General features: G+C 35.9%; 1 protein-coding gene across 1 annotated transcript; it reads left to right on the top strand.

Moving 5' to 3' along the window:
* The first annotated feature begins 258 nt into the window (after positions 1 to 258).
* On the top strand, positions 259 to 17606 carry LOC131660332 (uncharacterized). Its single transcript, XM_058929554.1, has 39 exons — positions 259 to 508; positions 833 to 915; positions 1208 to 1307; positions 1482 to 1589; positions 1709 to 1825; positions 2132 to 2282; positions 2915 to 3162; positions 3292 to 3483; positions 3610 to 3686; positions 3764 to 3881; positions 4597 to 4680; positions 5175 to 5270; positions 5346 to 5447; positions 5557 to 5625; positions 6288 to 6383; positions 6467 to 6574; positions 7327 to 7440; positions 7644 to 7727; positions 7896 to 8024; positions 9555 to 9753; positions 9868 to 10011; positions 10208 to 10251; positions 10892 to 10975; positions 11102 to 11170; positions 11255 to 11331; positions 12018 to 12087; positions 12313 to 12462; positions 12730 to 12798; positions 12892 to 13036; positions 14119 to 14183; positions 14268 to 14333; positions 14578 to 14671; positions 14840 to 14876; positions 15016 to 15073; positions 15241 to 15351; positions 16503 to 16570; positions 16856 to 16922; positions 17003 to 17071; positions 17251 to 17606. The coding sequence occupies exons 1-39, from the start codon at positions 470 to 472 to the stop codon at positions 17329 to 17331; spliced, it is 3882 nt and encodes a 1293-aa protein (XP_058785537.1). The 5' UTR covers positions 259 to 469; the 3' UTR covers positions 17332 to 17606.
* Positions 17607 to 27099: the final 9493 nt, after the last annotated feature.

Genomic DNA, 27099 nt, shown 5'->3' with positions numbered 1-27099 from the left:
GTATACTTAGTCCCTCTCTTCCATCGTAATCGCCATCTTAGATTCCTTACCCATGTTAAAAAAAGGACAAATAAAAAATTTCGCAATTTGAAAGAATCATCTTTATTACATTACATAAAAGAAAAACTTTCTAATTTAATGCATAAAACAAATTGTACTAGAAGAAAATAATAAAAAAAAAAAAAGCAAAAATGCAAGTAATTACGAATGTTATGAAGGTAACGTAAAGTAAATATACACCTTTTCAAAATCAGTAATGGTATCAACTGGCAACGTGACATCAGAAGAGCAAAGCTAATCTAACACACCCACTTTCTCTCTCATCAGTAATGACTGAGTTGCATCATACTGTATCCCTATAAATGCGGTTTCTCACTCTCACTGCTCTTCGACTTCAAAACTCTCTGCTTCTACTTTTCTCTATTTTCGCCGCTGAGTTCAGCTTCGGCCATTGGCACACACTTCCACTATGGAACTTCATCGCATAGGGTTTCTCTCTCTATTACAGGCAAATCACTCTCTCTATCTTCCTTCACATTCGTTTCTTCAATTTCCAATTCATACTTCACATTCAGAGCATGCAATTCCTTTTGATTTTCTTTCATTCAGTTTTTGAAAAAAATTTAACTGTCTCTTATGAAAATGGATGCGTGAGAGAGATTTTGAACTCAATTATGGAAACTGAAGTAGCGCGTGACGGAAATTTGTGAAATGATTTCAGTTCCGGAAACATCACAATTTGGCAACATTTGTTGAATTATTATTGCTTGATGAATTTTGTTGATAATTGTTGTTGAAGATTTATGCGGTTTGTGTGTAATTGTTGTTGCAGGTTTGCTTAATTTTATCTTTAGCAGAAGCAGAAATTTTATCCTCAAGGCTTCTTTTGGCGGCAACTAATGATAGAACACCTCGGTAAGTAGTAGTAACTAAATATTTTTGAGAGAACAGGTAAATTTAAATTATAGGTGTAACAGTGCTGAGAAATTGTTTGATCTGGAAAATAGAAAAAGATTTTAGTTCAATTTTATTTTTCTCAGTAGACGAAGTGTTAATAATCCACTAGAAACTCGGATACACAACCGTGAGTACCAGAGTTAGAGTTCGAACTCTGGTGATGACGTCCAACCTAACAATATCGGCTTCTACTGCTAGTTGAGCTAGGATTTGCGGACGATTTGAGTTCAATTTTGTTTTATATTTACAGGGAAAAGCATTCGGAGGATTACTGTTCAATGTATGATATTTGTGGAAAGCGAAGTGATGGTAAAGTAGTGAATTGTCCATTTGGTTCTCCTGCTGTAAAGGTATATTTGAGGGAGTTTTCTTTTTCTTGTTCTGTGTTATTATTATACGTGATGAATTTTTGATTTTGATGTATGTTCCTAAAAGGATAGTTTGTTGCATCAAATCTACTTTTAACTTTTTAAGCTTTATTATCAAGATGTGTCATGATTTTGGGAACTCTTGTTTTTTTCCAGCCAGATGATTTGCTTTCATCAAAGATCCAAAGTTTGTGTCCAACAATTACTGGCAATGTTTGTTGTACAGAAGCTCAGTTTGAGACATTAAGGACGCAAGTCCAGCAGGTATAAATACCAAATTTTGTATTTTTGATCCATACATGGATTTATAATTGAATTTGTTTTACAGCTTCTTTGATACTAATACACTAACTAGTAATGATTTGTACATTTTATTCCGGCAGGTAATTCCTTTTCTTGTAGGTTGTCCGGCATGTTTAAGAAACTTTCTGAATCTATTCTGCGAGCTTACATGCTCTCCAAATCAGAGTTTATTTATCAATGTGACTTCGGTGGACAAGGTAAGATCTACCACATTACTTTCATTTTTTAATTTAATTATCATGCTTATTCTACACGGCACTTTGTTATTTATCACTTTGTTGTTGTTTCATCACAAAAAAAAGAATAACACAATCAAATAGGCATCATGTATGGTGATTCTTTTTTGGTTTGACACTAACAAATATTAATGACTAAGCAAGTGTCTATTTTGTGTTTTTGTTCTTTTATATTATTGTCATCAATACTTTTTGGATGTAAATCACAAATTGCTGCTGTATTAACTTTACATTGCAACTATTTACTCTAGTTATTATAATTCTTAGGTTGGTGGTAATTTGACAGTGGGTGGCATCGATTATTTTGTAAGTGACGCATTTGGGGATGGATTATATGACTCCTGCAAGGATGTAAAATTTGGCACCACAAATTCTAGGGCTATACAATTTGTTGGCGGCGGTGCTCGAAATGTTAAAGGTAAATCTCACTTTTAATAGAATCCTTAATCAAATACCGTTCCTCCTTTTCATGTTTCTTCATATACATTTGAAAGACATCTCCTTGATTATATTCATGACTATTTATGTACACCGGCAAGTATTAAGAGTTAGAAGTAGATGGCCAGATTGGAACTCTTGGTTTATGATTTTTTTTGTTTATCTTCTTTTGCGTTAAAACATAAGAATACATGCAATGATGGAACCAAAGTTTTGATTTTAATTTTGAGCCAAATACATTAGGGTCTGTATAGCATATAATCTGTCATGATATTTCAAGTTAAACTAACGTTTGATCGCTGTTATCAAATAGCGGCGCCATGGCCGCTATGGCGGATATACATGGCAGTTTTTGGGCTTGCCATAATGGTAAATATCGGCCGATATTGCAGGTTTTTCCGCCATAATCCGCTATAACGGCGCCGCAAAGTGACCAGTATGGTGGGATTTTGGCTCTCCGCTGTGGAATGCCATCCGCATCGCCAACACTACACTTGATACAGTGGCAACTGTGCAAATGCAACTGTAGATGTTCTTTTAGATAGGGGTTGAGTGTGTAAAGTTATTCTCTAGAGTATTGCCTAAAGTTTATGCTGTGATTGCTTTTGGCAGAGTGGTTTGCTTTTATTGGCAAAAAAGCAGCCCCTAATGGTCTTGGTTCACCATATGCAATTACGTTCCCGCCAAATGCAATTAAGTCATCTGGGATGGAACCTATGAATGTTTCATCTTATTCCTGCGGTGATATTTCTCTTGGCTGTTCTTGTGGTGACTGTCCGTCATCTTCAGCATGCTCTAATTCATCTTCAGCTACAACCCAAAAGAAGGGTTCGTGCTCCTTGAAAGTTGGGACTTTAACGGTAATGCAGAATATGATATGATTTTGATATTTTCCAGTTGTATATTTTTGTTTACATGAAGAACAAAATGTGATTTAAGCCTATTATGCGTTCTGTAACTGACATGATTTTATCTTATGTCTCCTCTAGGTTAAGTGTGTTGATTTGACTTTAACAGTCTTATACATCATACTGATATGCGTGTTCTTGGGTTGGGGGTTGTATCATCGAATAAGGGAAAGAAAGCCGGTATATAGAACGAAATCGGTGTCTAATGTCACTAATGGTGACACGCTGTATTCTCATAACCAGGAGAAGGAGGAGAACCTCCCAATGCACCAGGTTCATAACTGAATGCTATTTCTTCAATATGAACACATGTTTCAGAGTTATCTTCCCTTTTTCCCCCTTATGCATCCTTGTTTGTCCAATTCTGACTTTGTTCTGATTGGTGGTTTTGATTTTAAGATTATTGAAGATGTTTCACAAAGCAGAAACGAAGTACGACTCTCTGCTGTGCAAGGATACATGTCAAATTTTTACAGGTCACTGCTCATGTCATCAACTTTTATATTAACTCACATAAAACAATATCTGACTTTATGTTTTCAAATTTGATCAGGAAGTATGGATCATATGTAGCTAGAAACCCAAATGTGGTCTTGGCTTCATCTTTGGCCATAGTTATTCTACTTTGTTTAGGTCTAATCAAATTAAAGGTTGAGACGCGGCCTGAGAAGGTATCACATAGCTTCTACTCAATTGTTTAAAATGCTCTGTTTAATTTTATTGCCTTTTTGAACAAGCATCTATCCACCTGTAAATTAGATCTTTTTTCTCACCCATGAACACGTATATGATTTCCATGTTCGATTAGTGAATTTTTCATCTCACTTGAATCTGAAACTTATAAGCAATTAGCTCTCTGGTTTAAAATAGTCTGTTTTTTTGTTCATTGACTTCAAATGCTCTTGAATTTGTAGCATGACTTTTTTGCTGATCTTTTCACTCTTATATCTCCATTCACTTGAGTTCCCACTTCACTGTGTTTCTAGTTTTCTAGAGATGGGTTAATTTTGTTGAAGAGATTGACTGCTTTTACTCTGGACATAATTTGAAAGGGAATTTGGATTCTTTTTTGAACATCTCATGTTGCTTTGTACTTATTATTTTATGGATGTAATAAGGTGGCTGCCACTGTTTGAGAATTATTTTTAATGGGGGAAAATTGTTGGTTGAACAATTTTCTGGTGAGAGCATCAATAGGTACAATGAACCATTGCAATTTTAAATTAAAAAATTCATGGGCAAGAAGAAACCTAGATGCTCTGTTATTATGTTTTAGTGGTTAAGTTTCCAGGAAGGCTACATGATTTATGAACATTTCTCCTTTTCCTTCATGTAGTACATTTTACATAAGTTGAGTTTGTGAAAAAAAAAATTGCACACTTTCAGCTCTGGGTGGGACCTGGGAGTAAAGCAGCTGAAGAGAAGCAGTTTTTTGACAGCCATCTTGCTCCGTTTTACAGAATTGAACAGGTGCTTACATTGTCCATTTCTTATGCTCTCCCCAATCCCCACAATTGAACAACTTTTTCAAGTCCATAATAAACAGCTTCTTTGCCTTATGAATTTCTCGTTTTATTTTATTCAAGAACTTCTTTCTCTATCTTGTGTAAAAAAGGATGCATCTTTCTTATTTCTTTGCATAATTGCATGGATTTTCAGAGGACAAAATGTACCTATTAGCAAACTCGTTGTAGAAAGAACAACTTTTTTCCGTACTAATGCTTTGCCTAAATGCATTCTTTGCCAAAAAGCATGAAGCGACAATGCCATGTGTTGTCCTATTGTAATCCACACTAAACAGTCTTGTCATGTTTTCTTTAATATTTTAATGTTAATATTAGTTTGATCATCCTAACAAGTCAATATTATTCTGTATTATGCAATGCAAGGCAATATGTAATAATCTTCAAGCAAGATTTATTGTTCACATATCTTGTTAAATGACATGGTTGTCTTACTTGCAGCTCATACTGGGAACAATTCCAGATGATGTGAATAGTACATCACCAAGAATTGTGTCAGAGGACAACATTAAGTTTCTGTTTGAAGTACAAAAGAAGGTTAGTATTCCATTCCATTTAGTAGTAGTACTGAAATATTTTGATGAATGTGTAAGTTTAAGCCATTGCTGTCAGGTTGATGCAATTCGTGCTAATCATTCTGGCTTGATGGTATCTCTAAAAGACATTTGTATGAAGCCTCTAGACACAAATTGTGCCACTCAAAGCATCCTGCAGGTAGTTATTGATTTTCAGGAAGAGAACTTCAATTCATTATTCTTATTGTAATAAATTTGCATGATTTTATCTTCCTTTGATTAGCAATTTGTCTCTTCCTAATTGACAGTACTTCAAAATGGATCCCGACAATTTCGACAATTACGGTGGAGTTGAGCATCTCAGTTACTGTTTTGAGGTAGCAAACGTTAACTTTACATCATGAAGTTGGTGGTAGTAGTGGATGTTCGGCTGTTGTTTCGCATGCTCGAATGAAAAGAATTACCTAAGATCTATTACCATACTGTACAATCGTATCCAATAATCAATGCTGTCTTTCACTGCAAGTTTTTGGAGTCTTGCATGGAGCACATTGAAATTTGGAAGTTGATCCACCACTTGAAATACCTTCGTCGGTGCATTTGCTCTTTATTTCAATATGATATGATATAATAAAATTTTGCTGTTGGTACTGGTAGCATACTTGCCCAGTGATTGATGTGAATGTTTGATAAATGCACTGGGGAGAATATAATTTTAATCAAAACCCTCCCTCCCTCTTGAGTGTTAAATTTTCCATATCATGGGGGAGTTGGGTTGATTTCATGGATGGCAGTGACCGGAGTTTCTAACTTGAAGTTGAATTTTTCACGTTACATCAAGTTTCTGTAAAGAGAATTTAGACTCATGACTACTGGCAAAGTGCTTTTCCCTTTAGTCTGATATAAGTGATGTATTTTTTTGTTCTTACTTTCTTGAGTATCAATATGAAACTTTTTTCCATGGCAAACATCGACAATGATATGTATACAATATAATTTCATATTGACCTAATTATTTTCTACTGTTATGTTCATTCAGCATTATTCCTCAGCAGATCAATGTATGAGTGCATTTAAAGGTCCTCTTGATCCAAGCACTGTATTAGGAGGCTTTTCTGGGAGTGACTATTCTGGGGTACTTTCTCTATTCTTCTGCGTTGTCAATGAATAGGGAATTGTAAAGCATATGATAACTATAATCTCATTTATTCAAGACAGGCTTCTGCATTTATTATAACTTACCCAGTAGATAATGCTATCGATAAAGAAGGCAATGAAACTGCAAAGGCAGTTGCTTGGGAGAAGGCCTTTATTCAGTTAGTGAAGGTATGCATCTTTTGTTTATACTTTTTGACTTCATTTAGATGCTTACCGTGTATTGTTAATAAGCCAATTGACTAGAAATGGGGCCTAATAAGAGCTTAAAATGCTTGGACACTCCTTATCTTACAATCTAATTTTGTGGGGTTGAGTTGGTCTCAAAACCTAAGATGGGGGATAAGGGCCTATCCTATTCATTGCTGAGTCATCCACCAATGGGGGTCCACCATATTATCCATACACGCACACCAAATCCAATAATGTCCTGCGTTAGAGAGTGCATTTGGAAAAATCCAAGTACCACATTGACTTGAGATAGCGCCTAATAAGAGCTGATAATGGTTGAAATCTCTCCTCACCTTGATTTTGTGTGCTGAGTTAGCCTCGAAACCAAAGACTGCATCATCAAACACCCTATATTTTAACTTCAGTATTGGCCAACTTGCTTCCGCAGAAATGAAACCGAGTCAAGGTTGCTGCAATGTCATGCATCCCTAGGAATAAGAAGCACTTTCCACCAGGTTGATTGGCGAGTCTTAGTACTCACACAGTTACATGTAGCTTAATTTATCCATCTCATGACTAGGTCCTCCCTTATAGAAAAAACAATAAAAAGATGCACATAATGGCTTGGTTCATTGCTTGCTTATCCTTTATTGATGTGATATGGTTGTGTGTTGAGGAACTGACCCATTACACTTTCCTATCATTCTCCTAGTATTCCTGATTTCATGTATTTACCTTGTCCTTTATTATAGGATGAGCTATTACCAATGGCACAAGCAAAAAATTTGACACTTGCTTTTTCATCTGAAAGCTCTATTGAGGAAGAACTGAAAAGAGAAAGTACTGCGGATGTTATTACTATATTGGTAATTTCCCTCTTCCTTTTTATGTTGATACTTATATGTTCTAATTCTTAAATAATACCATGAAAAACTAACATTTTTGTTTGAGGCGCGATCATGGAATTATGTGAATGAGTTCTCTGTCATCTTTCAAGAAAAAAAATCAATCATTCTTGTTTGTGGATGAATACTGTTTAATCCTTAAATTGTACCTGATTTTAATGCAGGTCAGCTATCTTGTGATGTTTGCTTATATCTCTCTTACTTTAGGGGATACACCCCAGCTTTCGTCATTCTATATTTCATCTAAGGTGAAGTTCCAGCCTTCCAGGGAACCTTAGCATAAAAACACCCAACTTTTATCTTTATTCTTCTCCCTCAATGCTTCATTACTACTATGGAATTAATCTTTCATTTTACATCACGGAGATAAATTTTTTTAATGCCTATAAATATCTAATTATAGCTCTGTATTATAGGTATTGCTTGGTCTTTCAGGAGTAATTCTTGTTATGCTCTCTGTCCTTGGATCTGTTGGAATTTTTAGTGCTCTTGGTGTGAAATCTACTCTGATCATCATGGAAGTTATCCCATTTCTTGTTCTAGCTGTAAGTTTTCTTTTGCTTATAAAGTGTTGTTTGATAATAGCTCAGTGAAACTAGGAATGCAGAGGTCATATGTTGAATAGATGGTAAAGATAAAGAAAGTTACTATTTCTGGTTTTTAGTTAAGAAGTTATTTTGGATAACCCGTGCCTTACTGTGAAGATGGAAATTTACCCCGAAGTTTTCTGTCAATATTAGATTGAGAGTCATCCCAAAACTCATCTGCAAATAAAAGAAAAATTAACATGAAAAAATGTCTGTCAATGATCTTGATTTATGACCACAAGTGAATCAAAAGGAGAAGTCAATTTGTGACAGTTAGAGTAGTTAGTTGGAGAGAAGTAGTATACATAGTTAGTAGGACACATGAGAAGATGGACATCATTCAGATTTGGAAGCATTGAATGAATTGAACAGCGACTCTGTTGTAGCTTATAGTAGAAAGGGCAACCCTGCTCTGCTGTAGAAAGGGAAACCCTTATAGGCGAGAACTCTCTCTCTTTCTAGTCAATAAAATTATTCTTTCTTTCCTTGGACTTGTGACAACTGGTCTGATCTGTTGGATCCTCGAGGAACTGCTGGGTATTATGTAATCAAGATAGGAGCTATTGAGAATTCAATGACATTCTTGAAGGGAGCCAACGGTCATGGGACACATCATTCTTTGAGGGGAGAGCTTACTCCAGCTTAAGAATATTCTGAAACAGCCGCTAAAGAAAAAAGTACCTGCAATGATTAGAGGGTGGATGCTCCCTTATGAGATCAAGAAATGCATTGAAAGGACAAGAGGAATCAAGCAGTCAACGGGTCAAGAGAAGAACTGCTGTGAGGTGACTATGGAGGAGAGCTCAGGCAATGATCTTGAGTAGGAACTCCATGTTGTAAAGGAAACTGTTCAAAGAAAGGCCAAAGTAGAGATAACACAAGAAAATGAAGCCAGCAGAAGTACCCCTTCATTACTGCTAATTAAGAACCAGAAAACACAAGCAAGGATAAAAATGCCCAACATAGTTAACGTTTAGGAAGAAGTGAAGTTGAGAAAAATAAAAAACTTTTAGGTTATAAAAAGTAATATGCTACATTATTTAATTTGATTTGGTTTGTTTAATTACATTTATGAATTGTATTTTTATTACTTTGCTTAACAAAGCAAAATATTGTCAATTTTGGAGCTTAAAACAAAACAAGCATATGGGGCATTAACGGGACTTGGCTATTTTCTTAATATACAAATATATTGATCACAAGCAAGATTAGCAACATCAATAAAATTTTATAGTTCTGTTAATGATTGTTCCCTTACCTATGCCAACATTATTGACTGTAATACAATTTGTGTCATCATTACACTTTCTATAGAAATGAGCAATAATAAATCTACAGTTATGCACTAGCAGAACAATATATTAACTTGAAGCTGACACTTTCTAATACAAACGTTATAGCTGAATTTCCCAATTCAACAACTCATTAAGTTTTTTTATGTCTACCATTCTTTTGATCCGACTGTCTTATTGAATCTCCCACCATTAGGTTGGGGTGGATAATATGTGTATACTAGTTCATGCTGTGAAAAGGCAACAGCTGGATTTGCCTTTAGAAAGACGGATAAGCAATGCACTTGTGGAAGTTGGACCATCGATAACGTTGGCTAGTTTATCAGAGGTTTTAGCATTTGCAGCCGGAAGCTTTATTTCCATGCCCGCATGTCGTGTCTTCTCCATGTTTGCGGGTAAGCTTTTATGCTTTAATAATTTCATACCTCTGCAATAGTCTCAGCTCAGCTATTTTTTGTGTCAAATTTCAAATACTAGTCCTCACCTTCCCTTCATGCTTTTATTCACAGCGTTGGCTGTACTTTTGGACTTTCTCCTGCAAGTTACTGCATTTGTAGCTCTGATAGTTCTTGATTCTTTGAGGGCAGAGGATAAGAGGATTGATTGTTTTCCATGCATTAAAGTGCACTCTTTGCATGCAGACCCTGATAAAGGTATACCAAAGTTTTAATCTGTGATGAAACTTGAGTATTCTATCACTTTTTTTTTTCTTTTCAAATTGATTGTATGTTTTCCCTCTATCATCTTTAATTTCTATACAGTTGGATGACCAAAATGGTCATTTACTCTTGAAAAATATTTACAAGCTTAGGTGCATTTTATTGAAGTTTGTTTTTCATAACTTCTCAGGCATTAGACAAAGGAAACCTGGTTTGTTGGCTCGATATATGAAGGTAATTAGCATTATCTTTATTAACAATAATTGTTTGCTGGTACTTAATACAGGACTAAACCATAAACTAGAGTTGTTTACAATTTTGTAAAGCACAATGGATAAATTTTAGTCTAGCCATAATTGGAAATTGTATAATTGTAAAAAGGGAGTTGATGATTTGCTAGCCTTCAAGTGTGTTGGGATTTGAGTTTGCAAAGATACAAAGGCCACAAATCTTTGTCAAGCTATCAGTAAATAGTTTAGTTAAATCTTAAATTTTAAGTTTTCCAAAATTTTACATTTGGAATTTGTCTTGCATTCCTTTTGAATTTTTTTTGAACAAACATATCTTTTGAATTAATGACATTTTTATCCAACGCCGAGTACCAGGAGTTCTCGGGCAAGTTCCTAAAACCAAAAAGCGAGAGGAAGCCTAAAAAGTACAAATAGCCAAACAACAACCTACAAAAATAAAAAGCCCAGAAGCCAAGGAACACTGATACCACCGCAGAACAACCATAAAAAAGAAACAGAAACCATCCACCCAAGAAGGAAGCCAAAAACCGACAAATACTACCAAGCCCAGAATTTTGCTAGTTGCTTAATTATTTTCTCAGTTTGACATGCTTCTGATAATAAAGCTGTATTTTCCCTTTCAGGAGGTTCATGCTCCCATTCTAAGTATTTGGATAGTAAAAATGGTTGTCATTGCAATTTTTGTGGCATTTGCATTGGCTAGCATTGTAAGTCTTTGGATTTGTTTCTATATCCATAAGAAATTTCAAACCAGAATTGGTTGGATTCTAACACATTTTTCTTTCTTCCTCTCTTCTACCCCTTTCTATTTTGTCCTCATCTAAACCACACAGGCTTTGAGCACTAGAATTGAACCTGGATTAGAGCAGGAGATTGTTCTTCCCCGAGACTCATATCTTCAGGTTTGACATTTTGGCCTGTATCATGTATTGATGTTTTCTTTTATCCCAGTGTTTTTGTTCAAACTACATATATTCTTCCTGCAGGGGTATTTCAATAATGTTTCGGAATATCTCAGAATTGGGCCACCTTTGTATTTTGTTGTGAAGAACTATAATTACAGGTATTTTAGCCCTTTCTTGTGTTTTTTCCTGCATCTACCTTTATGTTTAAGAATTAATTTTTTAGAGTTTGTTAATTCCATGAGTGCATGTATTAGTGGTAGTAATAGTTGTGTTTCTTGTAGTTTAGTACATTCCAATTTACTTAGTAATGCATGTAATGTATAAAAATTGCACCAATGAATATTCTTCTTTGATGTTTTTCTACTAATAGTGAATATCTTTTTAGTTTTATTTTTTAATTTAATTTATTTCTTTTTTTATTTTATTATTAGTGTCGATGCCAGTCATCACACAGAGCTACTAATGGATAAATTTCGTTAACCATGATAATATAAGGTCATTGATTGAACTTCCACATTTAATCATACTATTTGTCATATTCTAATTATATTCAGTTACTGTCATGTTTTTGTACTAATGATATCAGCATGGATCATACTAACTTGTGATTTACTAAGTACATACTTCTTGACTGCGAGGCAGGATTGATGTTAAATTGTTTCACCCAAACAAATTTTTATTAAGTTATGAATTTTTCTCTTGGAAAAGATCTATCCGAGTTTGTGAAACTTCAAATTCAATTAAATATAAATGGTGCAAATATCTCTGGAAAGGAAATGCTTACCCTAGTCTTGGTACTTCTATGTTGGGAATGGTTTTATCTAATGTTATTTCCTGATTTCAGCTCCGAATCAAAACATACAAATCAGCTTTGCTCCATAAGCCAATGCGATTCAGACTCTCTTTTAAACGAGGTAAAACACTAGCATTTGACTTATCTGATTCTGATCTATATATGATTGTAAGTTGTAACTACTAATGAGAATCATATATCTGCTAAGTTTTAAATTATCTGATTCTTTGCATTTATTCCAGTTGTTATAAGCTGGTAGTCCATGCCATTGATCTACTTCTTTTCCTTAGATATCTGTGATAACTTGGATACTTCTTGTTATGGATGTTATATTTTTACCTTGTAGGTTGCTAAAGCGGCCCTAGTACCAGGCACAAGCTATATTGCCAAGCCAGCTGCTTCTTGGCTCGATGATTTTCTTGTGTGGGTATCTCCAGAAGCCTTTGGGTGCTGCAGGAAGTTCACTAATGAGAGCTATTGCCCTCCTGATGATCAGGTCTGGTGCACACATTATAAGATACCGATTTATATGTCAAATCTTGACTATGTCAGTATGTGCTTATACATGTTTTATGATGCTTAACAAGAGAATAGGATTTTTCTTTATTGGTAAATAATATTTATGAATAAAAGTCTCTTACAAATTTCTTTTAGTTTTTCATAATAAAAAAACAAGAGAAAAAGTAATGGAGGATAATAGTTTTCTGAAGTATTCAAGTGTAAAATAATATTTTGGTAGCTGACAGTTATTTTTTCTTCACAGCCTCCCTGCTGTGCTCCTGAAGAAGGAGGCTCCTGTGTTTCACTTGGAGTATGTAACGATTGCACAACGGTAAGACAAATTTGTTATCAGTGCCATCACTGTCACAATAGTTTCTTGTTTCTGTTTTACGGCCTTAGTCTAACTCTTTGGTAAATTGTGCAGTGTTTCCGTCACTCCGATCTCCACAATGATCGTCCTTCCACGGCACAATTTAAGGAGAAACTGCCGTGGTTTCTTAATGCTCTTCCATCTGCTGACTGTGCAAAAGGTGGTCATGGGGCTTACACCAGCAGTGTTGAACTGAAAGGTTCGATAATTTAAAGAAGCTCTTTACTGTGTTTTTAATTCACTTTTAAGTATGTGTTTGGTTCCACATTGGGTTGATCCAAACGCATGTTTGAATTAGCTGTTTCCACTAGCTGAACGCGATTCACAACGGTTAAAGGATGTTTGGATGTCCACTTTAAAACTGATTCTAACTGCACGTTTCCACTAGCTGAACGTGATTCACAATGGTTAAAGGATGTTTGAATGTCCACTGTAAAATTGATTATAACTGAACTGAAGCAGGTCTTTGTAGCTTCTGCATGATCAAAATCAACTCTTCACTAAAACCTTTCATAAACAAAATAACAAGTATTTCGAGTTCCAATTTCTCCATATTGCCCCTCCAAAACCAACTTTCACACCGATAATAAAAAAAGAGACAAGAGAAGAGGACATAGAGTGAGAAGAAGAAAAGAATCTTTGAAGAATAGAAAGGTTGCAACGTGTTTGGGTTTTATAAGTATTTTATCAGAGTAGTTATTAGTATATTTCTCCACATTGCCCCGACCAGTAAATAGACCCGACAAATTATAACTCTGATTAAATACTAATAACCCTCATTAAAATAGTAATATATATTTAATAATTTAAATTAAGGTAAAAAGTAGTAATTTAAACCATATTAAACCAATTAAAAAATTGTTAATGAATGTAATATTATCTTATACAATTATATGAAATTTAACAATGCAATGCAACATAACATAAATTTAATTAGTTAACTATAATATAAATGAAATATCTAGTGTTAAATAAAATTAAAACCCATTTTAGTAATTATATGTCTAAAAGAAGTTCTGATATAAACTATCCAAACACCAATAATTTATGAGAACCACTTTTATGTAAATATATCTAAACATAAATCAATTTATGCCCAACTCACTTTTAACCAAAATCAATTGTTGACATCAATTCTATCAAACTCAATCCTTTCCACCGCTGAACCAAAGACACGCTCTCCTTTAGGTCAACTTTAGACACAGAGCTCCCTTGAACTCTGAAACAAGAAAGATCCAGAGTGTGTGATATCTGACTTTGGAACTGTATTTTGGTTATTAGGATATGACAGTGGCATTATTCAAGCATCATCATTCCGTACATATCATACCCCACTGAACAAGCAGGTTTTATTTCTAATTTCTATATTATCTACTATATGGTTGAAGTTATATAAAAAACTTCCAAGTTTAACTGTAAAACTGGTTTAGGTTGACTATGTTAATTCCATGAGAGCTGCTCGAGAGTTCAGTTCAAGGGTTTCTGATTCTTTGAAGGTAATGTATCTATTTTTCTGCATGCGGAATCAAGCTTTTTTGGTCATTAAATTGCATATAAAATGTAGGATATAAGTCTCTTGCAGTTGTTATACTTATAGTTATTGAGAATATAATACACTCATTTATTCAGCAATTGAGAACATAAGTCTGTTGCAGTTGTTATAGTAAAAAGAACGAAGTAGCAGATTTGGTTTTTTACCATGTTCAATGTGTTTGAACTAAGATTCTTTTCCATGTGCAGATTGAGATCTTCCCATATTCGGTGTTTTATATGTTTTTTGAGCAATACCTGAATATATGGAAAACTGCACTGGTCAACCTTGCAATAGCTATTGGTTAGTATTGAGACCTATAAGTCTGCATGTTTCTGTATATTTCATGAAATCATGTGCAGCATCATATTTCATAATCACTTCTGTAATGATTACACTCTGCAATTTACTTACTATGCATGTCGGCGTTGGGCTGTGAAGTAGTGACACTATAAAATTATGATGTAACAGGTGCAGTATTTATCGTGTGCTTGGTTATCACATGCAGGTGAGGATAAGCTTATTTTAGCAAATGGTTCAATTCTTTTCACCTTCTTCCTTAATTAGATAGAAGTATCAGTGAGTTATTGTCTGAAGAATCCAACAATAATTGGTTTGATCCTTCTTTGATTTCAATGTTTATGCAGTTTATGGAGTTCAGCAATCATTTTGTTGGTGTTGACAATGATTGTTATTGATCTTATGGTATTTTCTTCTTTTCAACTGTCACTTGATTTTTTTCCTTGCAGATGCAAATGTGTTATATAGATATAGTTCTTTTTATACACTGCTTCATAATTTTATTGGTGCTTGATATTTAGAATTTCAAACCAACATGTTAATTTGGTTACTTGCAATGTTATGCTTTGTAGGGTGTGATGGCCATTCTGAATATCCAATTGAATGCCATCTCAGTTGTCAACCTCGTAATGTCAGTGGGCATTGCTGTCGAGTTTTGTGTGCATATGACTCATTCTTTCACTGTTAGTACCACTCTCCTTTTTAGTTTACCTTACACAATGTACAGGTGTATGACATACCTATGTTTCTCATTCTAAAATTTTAATTAATCACTTCTTCCCTTCTTGATTTCAGCTAGTTTTTTTCACAAAAGATCTTTGAAATTTATCACTCCCTTTTTTCTCTATATTTTGGCTGCACATATACATGGTACCCCCCAATTAAAGTTTGCTGCCAGATGCAGCAGATCCAGTTGTAGGTTGCAGTGGGATGGGGATAACAAATACCTGAACTGAAGCAATCTTAGCAGTAGCTCGTGTGTTGATGGTTTGTAGGTAGAACTGGTTGTGCTTTTCACTGTGTTGGTTATGCACGTGGTGGTTTGAGGGGAGTGTGTGGCGTTTGGAATTGGGTCGTGGGACTGGTGAATGAAGGGGCTTTGAGGGTTTGAGTGCTCAGTGGGTGAGGATTGGCTCTTGCTCCGTGTGAAACTGACTTAATTGCAGTGTACTTTTCCATGAGCAATCACCCACACGCTGCAAAAACTAGCACGCTTCCGTACGCTCTTGCCATTGCAACAGTGGCTGCCCTACCACACCTCTGTAGCATGATTCCACAATTGTGCCTAGCCGTCGCTCTTCCTTCCGACCTTTTTTCCCTCCAACTAACCATAATCTCCAGTGGTTTGCCCCTCCATTAATGAAGCCGCAAATTACCTGCAAGTCTCCCCCTCCCCTGTTTATTGTCATCCACTGTAGTGTGCAACTTCTAGAATATTTAAGTAATCTAGGAATGGAGAATATTTAAGTAATCTAGGAATGGAGGAGGTAAAACAGTGTTCCGGATCTGCAGCAACTGGACAGTGGTGGTGCAGAAGCCGGACTGGAAGGGGATGGATGGGGAAACAACAATTTTTGAGCTGCATGCCTTCATAATATTTGTACCCTTAGTGAATTAAAAGTTATATGCAATAGTGAATTCTCAGTTGTGTACTGGTCTACAGTTTTGAGTTTATAAACTCCATCCTTAAAAAGACTACTAATGTTTTGGTGTTCTTTTTTTTAATTACTAATATTAACAAATTCATCGAATGCTGGGCTACATTGCATTTGCATTGTCATTTTTATATATGAACTAATTTCTGTCCGTTTCACAATGCGAAATCTTCTTGCAGGTTGCAAGTGGAGATAAAGATCAGCGTGTTAAGGAGGCTCTAGGTACAATGGGTGCTTCAGTCTTCAGGTGATTTTGTGCTAGCATAAATATATTGTTCTATTTCTTTACTTGCACAAATGCAGCAAGTGAGAAATCATATTCCTCATGCTGCTCTTTGGTTAGCTACCAATTCTCGAAAGGAAATCATGGAGACTTATTCTCTTGAGTTTGCTTTCAACAAATTTACATGATATACCTGTGTTGTTTCTATATCATAGTTTCAATGCATTTGTTTCACATTTGCATCCATATTTTGTCTTAAATTTATGCATGATTTCTTTTCTGAACAATATTCACTTTATGCTATTGCAGTGGTATCACACTAACAAAGTTGGTTGGAGTTATTGTTCTTTGCTTCTCGAGAACAGAAGTTTTTGTGGTATTATGAGTTCATCTTCTGTTTTTCGGTCAGCCTGTGATATACTATATGTGTGCAATAACTAGTTTTCCCTTTTGCAGGTTTATTACTTTCAGATGTACTTGTCATTAGTACTTCTTGGTTTTTTGCATGGACTTGTTTTCTTGCCGGTTAGTTTTGTTATGTTCTTAATTAATTTTTCATAAATGCATTAACTAAAGGGATAAAATAGAAGAAAAACTGCTTACACTGAATTACTTTTTTTTTTTTTTGCAATGAACTTTTTTTTTTTTGTAATGAACTTGATTGTTGAAACTGAACATATTTGTTGTTGCTGCTGTTGCTGCAGGTGGTATTAAGCATGTTTGGTCCACCTTCAAGATGTATAACCACTGACCAAGGGGCAGAGCGATCATCAACTTCTTCGTAACAATATATACTAAGGCATTGGATGACAGGTTATAGTTCGGAAAATCTGTAAAGTACAAGAAACACTCAACCGGTAAAGAAAAGAAAAGAAAACAAAGGAAAGGAAAGTTCTGTAATATTTATCAGTGTAATTATTACAGTTGAATTAGAGATATCTAGTCTAACCAGTATTGTTGTTTGTAATTAATTTTTTCTTATTTTCTATATGGATTATTTATTAAAGATTATTGTATTTATAGTGCCCAAAAAAGGTGTTCTAAATGGGTTTTATGTGTACACGTTATACTTATTTACTTCTTTGAACCTAATTATCACATCTATGGGATCAATCACACCTTCAAAACTTTATAAAGTGAACTCCAATGGTAACATCGCATTCTTTTGCTATAAACTAAACAAATGTGATCTTATTATTAGGTTTAGAGATGGCATTTTGGCCATCTCCCATGGGTATCCACAAAAATATTCACATCGGGTAGGATAAAAATCCGCAAAAATAGATACGAGCACTGACACAGGTGATTACCCATTAAAATATGCGTGTATGAGTACTGACACGAATATCTTACTATCCACTCCTCATCATATCCGCATTACATATTTTTATAATGTCATTTATATTATTATATAAAAAAATGCATGTTTTTAAATATTTTTAAAAATATATCGTTATTAAAACATAACACATTTTAATAAAAGTGTTGTTTATAATTGATACATATACAATAAAATATATCGTTATTAAAACATCTCACAAGCTTTTGTTCAACATTGTTTATAATTGTTACATATACAATAAAATTAGACTTAACCCACACGATGTGAGACTTCTTATGTAGGAACTTTTCTCTTATAAGCTAAACATACAGTTGCAAGTTGCAAGAAGTTCCATGCAAGAGATAAATTAGAGTTCAACAACTCCTTACCAGAATACCATGCTCCTAACTAGATAGAAAACACCTCCAATCACCACTTGCATTTTCTGGGTTGTGTAAAATACCATCATGATATCATTAAGACATGAGATATCATTAAGAAAAACCAAAGAAAAAATAAACCAAATTCTGCAGAAAGTAATAGAAAACTCTTCCTCCATCATCACACAAATTTTCCTTCCATAAGCTTTACCCTCCCACCAAATAAACTTCACTCAAAGTTTCCATCCCCAAAACCGAGCAGCACAAAACAATCCTCTCAACCTGCAATCAAAACACTACAACAAGCTTCCAGCATAATAACGTCAAACAACTCACACTCACTAACAACAACTCATTTAGAACAAACAACAACACTGACGCGTCGACGTCGTAGAACGCTTTGCAACAACAATGCATCACACAACGATTTTCAACCGATTTTAAAAAAGGAGAAGGAGAGGAAGAAGATATAGGTTTGAATTCGAGAGCACCTGAACATTGCTCATCGCCGGAACCATGGATTCGTCGAACTAGCTCTGACTCCGTAAATTTTCTCTCTTTTCCTACACTTTCTTTATACCGTTGTGTTTTTCTTGACGCACTGAACAATAGCCCCAAGATAATTACTTGTGATTGAGTGTATTCGCCATTTAATTTCACTTTGAATCTTTAGGTTTTCTGAGCAATTTTCGAAATTAGATGAGTTTGTTGTGGTTTCTAAAAATTTGATTAATGGATTCAAGATGAGGATAGAAAAACGGATTCAGCAATATCTTTTGTTTTTGGTTCAATGTGATTTTTGCCACCATGATCCGCACCATGTTAAATTGTTAAGACAAAACTTTCATCCACAACTTTAAAATAGAGATACTTGGTAACATCAGTATGAATGAGAACCCTCACTAACATACCATTAGCCCTTATTGAACTAGCTATTCAAAAGTAATTTTTCATAAAAAAAAAAGTCCCACATCGTGTGGGTTAAGTTTAGTTTGATTTTATATATATCATAAGCAAAGTCGAACAAAATTTAGGCTATGTTTGGTAAGCCATATTTTCGAGTTTATATATATATTTTTTAAAACCAAGATAAGGATTATCATTAAACAAAAAGAGGAAAAACGAGTTACACAAGGGGGGGATTGGGCCAAAAACCCCTTAACGACAGAGCCTAAGCCTGGGAGTACCAGCCTTGTCTAACAAGAAATCCCTATTGATATCCTTAATAACATAATTAAACCAATGCATATCTATACAGTGTAGCCCAAAATTAGCTAAGGTATCCACACAAAAATTGGCCTCTCTAAAAATGTGAGTGCACATAAAGTCAATCTTCAAAGTGTAGTCCAAGCACTTAAGCCAACGAGAGCGGATTTTCCAAGGAACAAGAGAGTGATCTTTAATGTCGTTAACAACCAAAATGCAGTCGGATTCAAGCCATAGCTTTCTAAAATTATTTTTTTCAGCAGCTTCAATACACAAAATGGCTGCCATAAATTCAGCAATAGTAGAAGATTCAAAGCCAAGGGAAACAGAGAAACTCAAGACATGATTAGCATTATGGTCCCTGAAGATGCCGCCACAAGCTGCCTTAGATGTATTGCCCATCGAGACACCATCGATATTGCATTTCAGCCAATCAAGCAAAGGAGGAGACCAAACAACAGACTTAGTGGTTAGAGGTTTGCTGGGATGAATTTGGATATCGAACCTCTTAAGAAGACTAAAACTGGGCATGTTGTCATTGGAACATCTAGTAGAACAGCGTCCTACCAGATTAGCATGGGCAGATATCAAAGAGACACAAGGCTTCCAATGGACAAGCTTGTCTTCAAACCTAGCCTTGTTTCTAGCAATCCAAACAAAGTAGAAGAGACTGATAATGGAAGCATGAAGCACAGCAGCCGCTTGTTTGGACCAGCTTATAGCCAGAATTTTCCTACAGTCATCTAAGCAACAGATGCCTGTTGAATAGGTATTGTGGTACTTTTCGTTTATCGTTTCCACAGGGATTATTGCGATATCACTGCCGTTCTATAGTTTACTTTGTCGTGAGTTAAAGTTATCATGGGGTTTGATTTTGATTCTGGTAACATAATTTGTTTAATTTCAAGCAAGAAATGCTAAACTTGGTATGTGGTTTTAAAAGATGGTAAAAGAATGTCAAGATTAGATTTGTTTTTGATGATTTGCTTCTATCGTATTTTCTTGATCAAATACGTGAACTCATGAATGATACATATAATCACAATCCTCTCAATATGTTTCATGTCTAAACCATATTGTGAAATTTGCCATTTTGATCCTTAAATGATCTCTCAACCTAACTATCAAAATGACAACACTCAAAGCTTAATATAGGTAAATATCAACTCACAAAGCTATTTCTAAACTTTACTTGTTGATAGATAAAAAACCTAGGTCAAGACTTGAAAACATTTTCTCAAATAGAATACAAATCTCATAACTAAATAAACACAAGGTTTTTCACCATATATATATCATCACTTGTTCACATACAAAAGATCAAAAGAAATACAAACTAAAAGCAAATCATCTACCTCTAATCTTGACACCAAGAAGGTTTAGCCACCCATTTCCATGGTGACTTGAGTAACAAGCAAACTATCAAGCTTTATGAACATCAAGATGGAAGTCTCCAAGATTGATGGGTAAAAACTTGAATTCTACTAACAATGGAAGTTTTAGGGTTTTTTCACTTCAAATGGTATATTTTGGTTCAAGAGAGAGAAATTAAAGATGGAATGATTCTCAAAATATCTAACAAGCACTATATAGCATGGCACATCAGCCCAGATTCGCCCGGCGGAAGAACAACTTCGCCGGGCGAAACCCACTAAACAGGCCACGTGACCTCAAAAGTATACAAAAGAACCCCAAAATAAATATCTTCTTCCGCCCGGCGAGACAGATGCTCCGCCGGGCGCTCCAGAGCAGAAAGATGGCCAAAAATTGAGCTGCTTCGCCCCTGGCTCGCCTACCCCTCGCCGGGCGGAGCTTCGCTTCCAAGCTATTCGCCGGGCGAAAACAAGAGGAATACTGACACCTTCAGAGTTGCCAAAATCCTCGATTCTTCGACTTTTTTCCCGATTTTTCTGAACATTTGCTATCACCAATAACTGAAACACTAGAAAATAGATCAAAATACCAAATATTTACATATGACAAAAATCACTTATTTACATAAGCTATTCTTCTAAAAACCTAGAAAAAGGGGTTAAAAAGTGCCTTAAAAACATACGAATAAAAACAACAAAAGACACTCAACAAAATCTCCCCAACTTGCATCTTTGAATGTCCTCAATCAAAGAAAAATTTTTAAAAATTAAACCAAAACGATTCAAAGCACAATATCAACCGAACAAAACTTGAATGGTTCAAACTCGACAAGTGCACGCCCAAGGCAACTTCATAACTTAGATAGATAGATAGCACTATAACGAATTAAACCCTAAACACAAACTTCAAAATGCAAATCTTTGCCATAACATGCTCATGTATGAATCACCTAAGTTTCTCACAAAACAGGGGTTATACACAATATAAATAATGGACAAAACACTCTCGCTAATAACTATATTAACATCCAGAACAATTCATACGTTCATCTCGACATTTCGCAAAAAAAAAACATGGAACAAAGATCACAAAGGACTTTTCTCGGTTGTAGCTTGGCTTAGGATAAAAAGGAAAGGATAATATATAAGGCCATTGAAACGAAAATTGGTAAGAAACAAGGAAAACAATTCTCAATCTGATAAATTCATTCTTGCTCAATTCACAACTTCTCACAATTCACTTCCTTTTCTTACAATGCATCTTCTCTTTATTATTATTATTTTTTTTTTTAAATTTTCATTTTTTTTTTTTTTTTTTTTCAATATATATATATATATATCCATATTTTCTTATAATCATGTATTTAAAAGATGCATTGCCCACCACACTTTCTTTCCCATGGCAACTTCACAAATAGGAACCACTCTCCCCAACTTCACACTTTTCTATCTCAAGAGACGAGAATTGCTTTTCAAAGTAAGATAAAGGTTCAAGGGAAAGTGTTTACACAAGAAAAATATGAGAATGAATCATCATTGACTAAATTTACTTGATCAACAACACAACTACTAAGTGGTAATCTTAATAATTTGTTGGCATGCAATGGATTCATTCACACAAACTTTCGGCTCAAAAAGGTTTACAAATGCGCACACACTAATTCGGTTAAATGAAGCCTTTTTGGAATGGTGGTTTTCCTCAATAATACAAACAATGCCTTGATCCCTTCAAAGTTCCATAATTTCAATTGAACACAAGATTTGGCATGAATCGAACGAGTTAAACAATATTACTAGACATCACAATATTTGGTGAACAATGGAAGCTACTCACATTTATGGTTAAGTCCTAATGATTCACACTTGAACATATATTTACTAGATGATGCATATCACGAATTTGCATAAAGCGTTAATTTAATTATCGTGCTATCATTCTACAAAGCGATTAAAGTAATACCTTCTACGCACACTTTTGAGGATCTTATCATCACCATCCACACTTTTGAGCTGACAAATATTTTTGTTTTTCTTGCTCCTTGCGGAACCAAAATCTTAAACAATCAAACAAAGCTAAAAATTTAAACAACTAAAATATATAAAAAGAAATCCAACTAAAATTAACTAACATTATCCAACAAAACATGGCCAAGCGCCAACAACCAAAAGTTATCAAATACTTAAAACATATAAAAAAAAAATCTAAAACAAAAACAAAATAACTAGCAAACTCCTAATCAAGGATGTCATCACCAATTTCATCACCCTCTGCATCAGCTTCATCCACCCCCTCAGAAAAGAAAGGCCTGCCCTCAGGCCAATTTGCATAAGCAGAATAATCCTCGCGAGAAGGAAAAGGAGGGATCTCACCAGAAGGTGCAGACTGATGCAGATACAACTGCCTCATGGAGTCCATAAGGATTTCACTGGACCTCCTTCCAGCCTCAAGCGCATCCCAAGTATAATTAAAAGATGCTCTCAACCTCGGATCCCAATCTTCATAATCCAGAGTCTCACCATGCTCACCTGCAGCAGAGGACTCACCAGCTTCCTTCTGCTTTTTCTTAGCAGCCAACTTAGCATTACAGTAGCGGTTGATGTAGATATCATCAACCACATCTCTTTTCCTTTCGTTCACCACACTTGGAAAACGAACACCCTGCTTTTGACACAAAGAAGTAATCAAACAAGGAAAAATGATAGGTGCGCTAGAATGTACCCCAGGACGACGAGTGTTCTCGATGAAGATTTTCATCTCATTAGCAATTATTTTAGCAACGTCGACCGTCTTGTTTTCCAAGATGTGATAAACAAGCAAAGCCACATCAAGAGGTGCCGAAGACTTATGAAACCTTGGCCTTATGTTAAACACAATCAGAAGAAGCACCGCCTGCGCCAAAGGAGTCATATCAATCCTGTTGTAACGAATCGGCTCCTGAACATTGTTCAACTCCACCTGCTTTCCCGGTTTAAGGATCACACGAGAAATTACTTCCTGGTTCTGATGAGTTCGCCGTGCAACAGAAAACTCATCAGTCTGGATATTTGGATCAAATGGATTCCAAGGATTGCCAAGGAGCTCACTGATTGCATTCCGCGAAAAATCGATCTCCTTACCACGAACAAAAGACTTATAAGAACACAACTCACCCTCCGGTTGAAGTGCATTAGCATAAAACTCACGGACAATCTCATAATTTATGCAATCAACCGGAGTGAGCAACCTTCCCCACTTCTTTGCATTGAAAATGTTTGCTATTTCTTTGTAGCTTCCCTCAGTGTCAATCACAAACTTCCTCTCCGCCAAAATCTTTTTCTTTTCCAGCATGGGCATACGGTCCTGGTGGATGGCACTACTGAAACGCAATGCATCAAAAGCTCTTGGCGGAGGATTTGAACTACCAGCCGCAGTTGCATCCTTTTGAGACTTGGATCGCTTCCTTTGCCTGCTAAACATCTGCACAAAAAGAAGGAACCACACAAAACAAGCCACCAAAGATCGTTAGCACAAAACACACCATCGACTGTAGGAACCAAAAATAATAATTTTGCAGGTCTGGTGTGACTCGCCCGGCGAGCCAGAATGCTCCGCCGGGCGAATCGAGCGAAACAGGGGAAAACACTCTACACAATAAGCATCCACTCTCAACACCAATTTTTCTACACTCTCTAAAACTTAAATGTGAATCTAATCAACTCTATTTCAAACCAAGGTTTTCAAAACCCTAACTAATTTCATGCTCTAATCTATGGCTCAAGAACAACACAAGAGAAAATAGAACAAAAAGAAAATACCTTAGCTTGAAATTGATGGAAGAGAAGAGCAAGAATAGAGGAAATGAGAGCTTGGCTTGGAGGAGGAAACGGCTAGGGCAACAACAAGAAGGGGGGAAACGAAAGTTTCTTTTGGAACTGCTGGCAAGAGTGGGCCTCACTCATTTAGCCCCCTTTCTGCAGCCCAAGCACGTGACAATCTGCCACAGAAAATACTCCTTCGCCCGGCGAGACAAATTGCTCCGCCGGGCGCTCCACACCAGAACCAAAAATTTTTTTTTAAAAAGATTACAGGTCTAGGCCTTTGGTTACACAACATTCAATTAAGATTTTACAGCTAATAAAACAACTAAAACAACAGTAAATACTTACAATGCCGGGGTGCCTCCCGACTAGCGCTTTGTTTAACGTCGGTCAGCTCGACGGCTATAAGTGATCAAGGATCACTAAGAGCAAGCACCTTTGTTTCTCTATTAAACTCGCACCCACGGTACACTTTCAATCTTTGCCCGTTAACAGTCCATGTTTCTTTGGATTTCGGGTCTTCTACCACAATCGCTCCAAAATGCTTCACCTCCTTGACCAAAAACGGTCCAGACCATTTTGACTTCAATTTTCCCGGAAAAAGTCTCAAACGGGAATTGAAGAGAAGCACCATTTGACCAACTTGGAAATCTTTTTGCCGAAGTTTGCTATCATGATAAAATTTTACCTTTTCCTTATAAATTTTGTTGGAATTGTAGGCATTAAGTCTCAATTCATCCAACTCATGGATTTGAACTTTCCTTTTTTCACCGGCCAAGTTAGGATCAAAATTTAAAAGCTTTAACGCCCAAAAAGCTTTGTGCTCCATCTCAACGGGTAAATGGCAAGTTTTACCATAAACCATTTGAAATGGAGTTAAACCAATTGGAGCCTTATAAGCGGTACGATACGCCCACAATGCGTCGTCAAGCTTTTGAGACCAATCCTTACGCGAACTTGACACAGTTTTTTCAAGGATCCTTTTAATCTCACGGTTTGAAACCTCAGCTTGGCCGTTGGTTTGCGGATGGTATGGAGTAGCAACCTTGTGCCTAACTCCATATTGCTTCAACACTTTTTCAAGTGGAGCATTGCAAAAATGCGATCCACCATCACTCACCAACACCCTTGGCGTACCGAAACGCGAAAAAATATTCCTTTTCAAAAATTTGATTACGGTCTTACCGTCAGCTTTTGGTGAAGCAATCGCTTCCACCCATTTAGACACATAGTCCACAGCGACCAGAATGTATTCATTGGCAAATGAGGATGGAAATGGACCGACGAAATCAATTCCCCAACAATCAAACACTTCCACCTCTAGGAAGCTTTGTAGAGGCATTTCATCTCGACGACCAATTCCACCACTCCGCTGACAACTGTCACAACTCGAAACATAACGATAGGCATCTTTAAACAACGTAGGCCACCAAAAACCTGCCTGAAGGGCTTTAGTTGCCGTACGTAATCCATTGTAGTGACCACCATATGGTGAATTGTGACAATGCCACAAAATACTTTGAGATTCCTCACTAGTTACACACCTCCTTAAGAGATTGTCACTACTTAATTTGAAAAGATAAGGCTCATCCCAAACGTAAAAGTTAGCATCGGATAAAAACTTCCGTTTTTGGTTCCAAGTAAGATCTTCCGGTATCCACCCGGTAGCTTTATGGTTAGCCATGTCAGCAAACCAGGGTCTAACCTCTTGGACCATAAACAGTTTCTCATCAGGAAATTCCTCTTTGATCTCACTTTCAAATTGTGTTACCTCGGTATTCACCAACCGAGATAAATGGTCAGCTACCACATTTTCAGACCCTTTTTTGTCTCTTACTTCAAGATCAAACTCTTGAAGCAAGAGAATCCACCTAATCAGCCTTTGTTTTGAGTCCGGCTTAGTGAGCAAGTATTTGATAGCTGCATGGTCAGTATAACACACAATTTTGGAACCAATCAAGTAAGAACGAAATTTCTCTAATGCAAACACAACAGCAAGCAACTCTTTTTCGGTAGTTGCGTAATTGACTTGCGCTTCATTTAAAACTTTGCTTGCATAGTGAATAGCATGAAAAATTTTGTTCTTTCTTTGTCCTAATACGGCACCCACCGCATAATCACTCGCATCACACATGAGTTCAAAATCAAGCGACCAATTAGGAGCGACGATTATGGGTGCGGTTACCAACTTTTCTTTAAGCTCTAGGAAAGCATTTAAACAGGATTCATCGAAAAGAAATTCAGTACCTTTGTTGAGTAGATTACTCAACGGCTTTGCCACTTTGGAAAAATCTTTGATAAATCTTCGATAAAACCCGGCATGTCCTAGAAAACTACGGATACCCTTCACATTCAATGGAGGAGGCAACTTCTCTATAACTTCAATTTTTGATTTATCCACCTCAAGGCCTCTTGAAGAAACCTTGTGGCCTAGCACAATTCCTTCAGTAACCATGAAGTTGCACTTCTCCCAAT

The sequence above is a fragment of the Vicia villosa genome, linkage group LG3 (genome assembly GCF_029867415.1).
Source record: "Vicia villosa cultivar HV-30 ecotype Madison, WI linkage group LG3, Vvil1.0, whole genome shotgun sequence".
Taxonomy (NCBI): domain Eukaryota; kingdom Viridiplantae; phylum Streptophyta; class Magnoliopsida; order Fabales; family Fabaceae; genus Vicia; species Vicia villosa.
This window is presented reverse-complemented; position numbering and strand designations above follow the sequence as displayed.

Coding starts and splice junctions, on each gene's coding strand:
- LOC131660332 (XM_058929554.1), top strand. CDS start 470: ATGGAACTTCATCGCATAGGGTTTCTCTCTCTATTACAG. Junction 11,332..12,017: donor GTGAAGAACTATAATTACAG/GTATTTTAGCCC, acceptor TCCTGATTTCAG/CTCCGAATCAAAACATACAA. Junction 13,037..14,118: donor CAGCAGTGTTGAACTGAAAG/GTTCGATAATTT, acceptor TTTGGTTATTAG/GATATGACAGTGGCATTATT.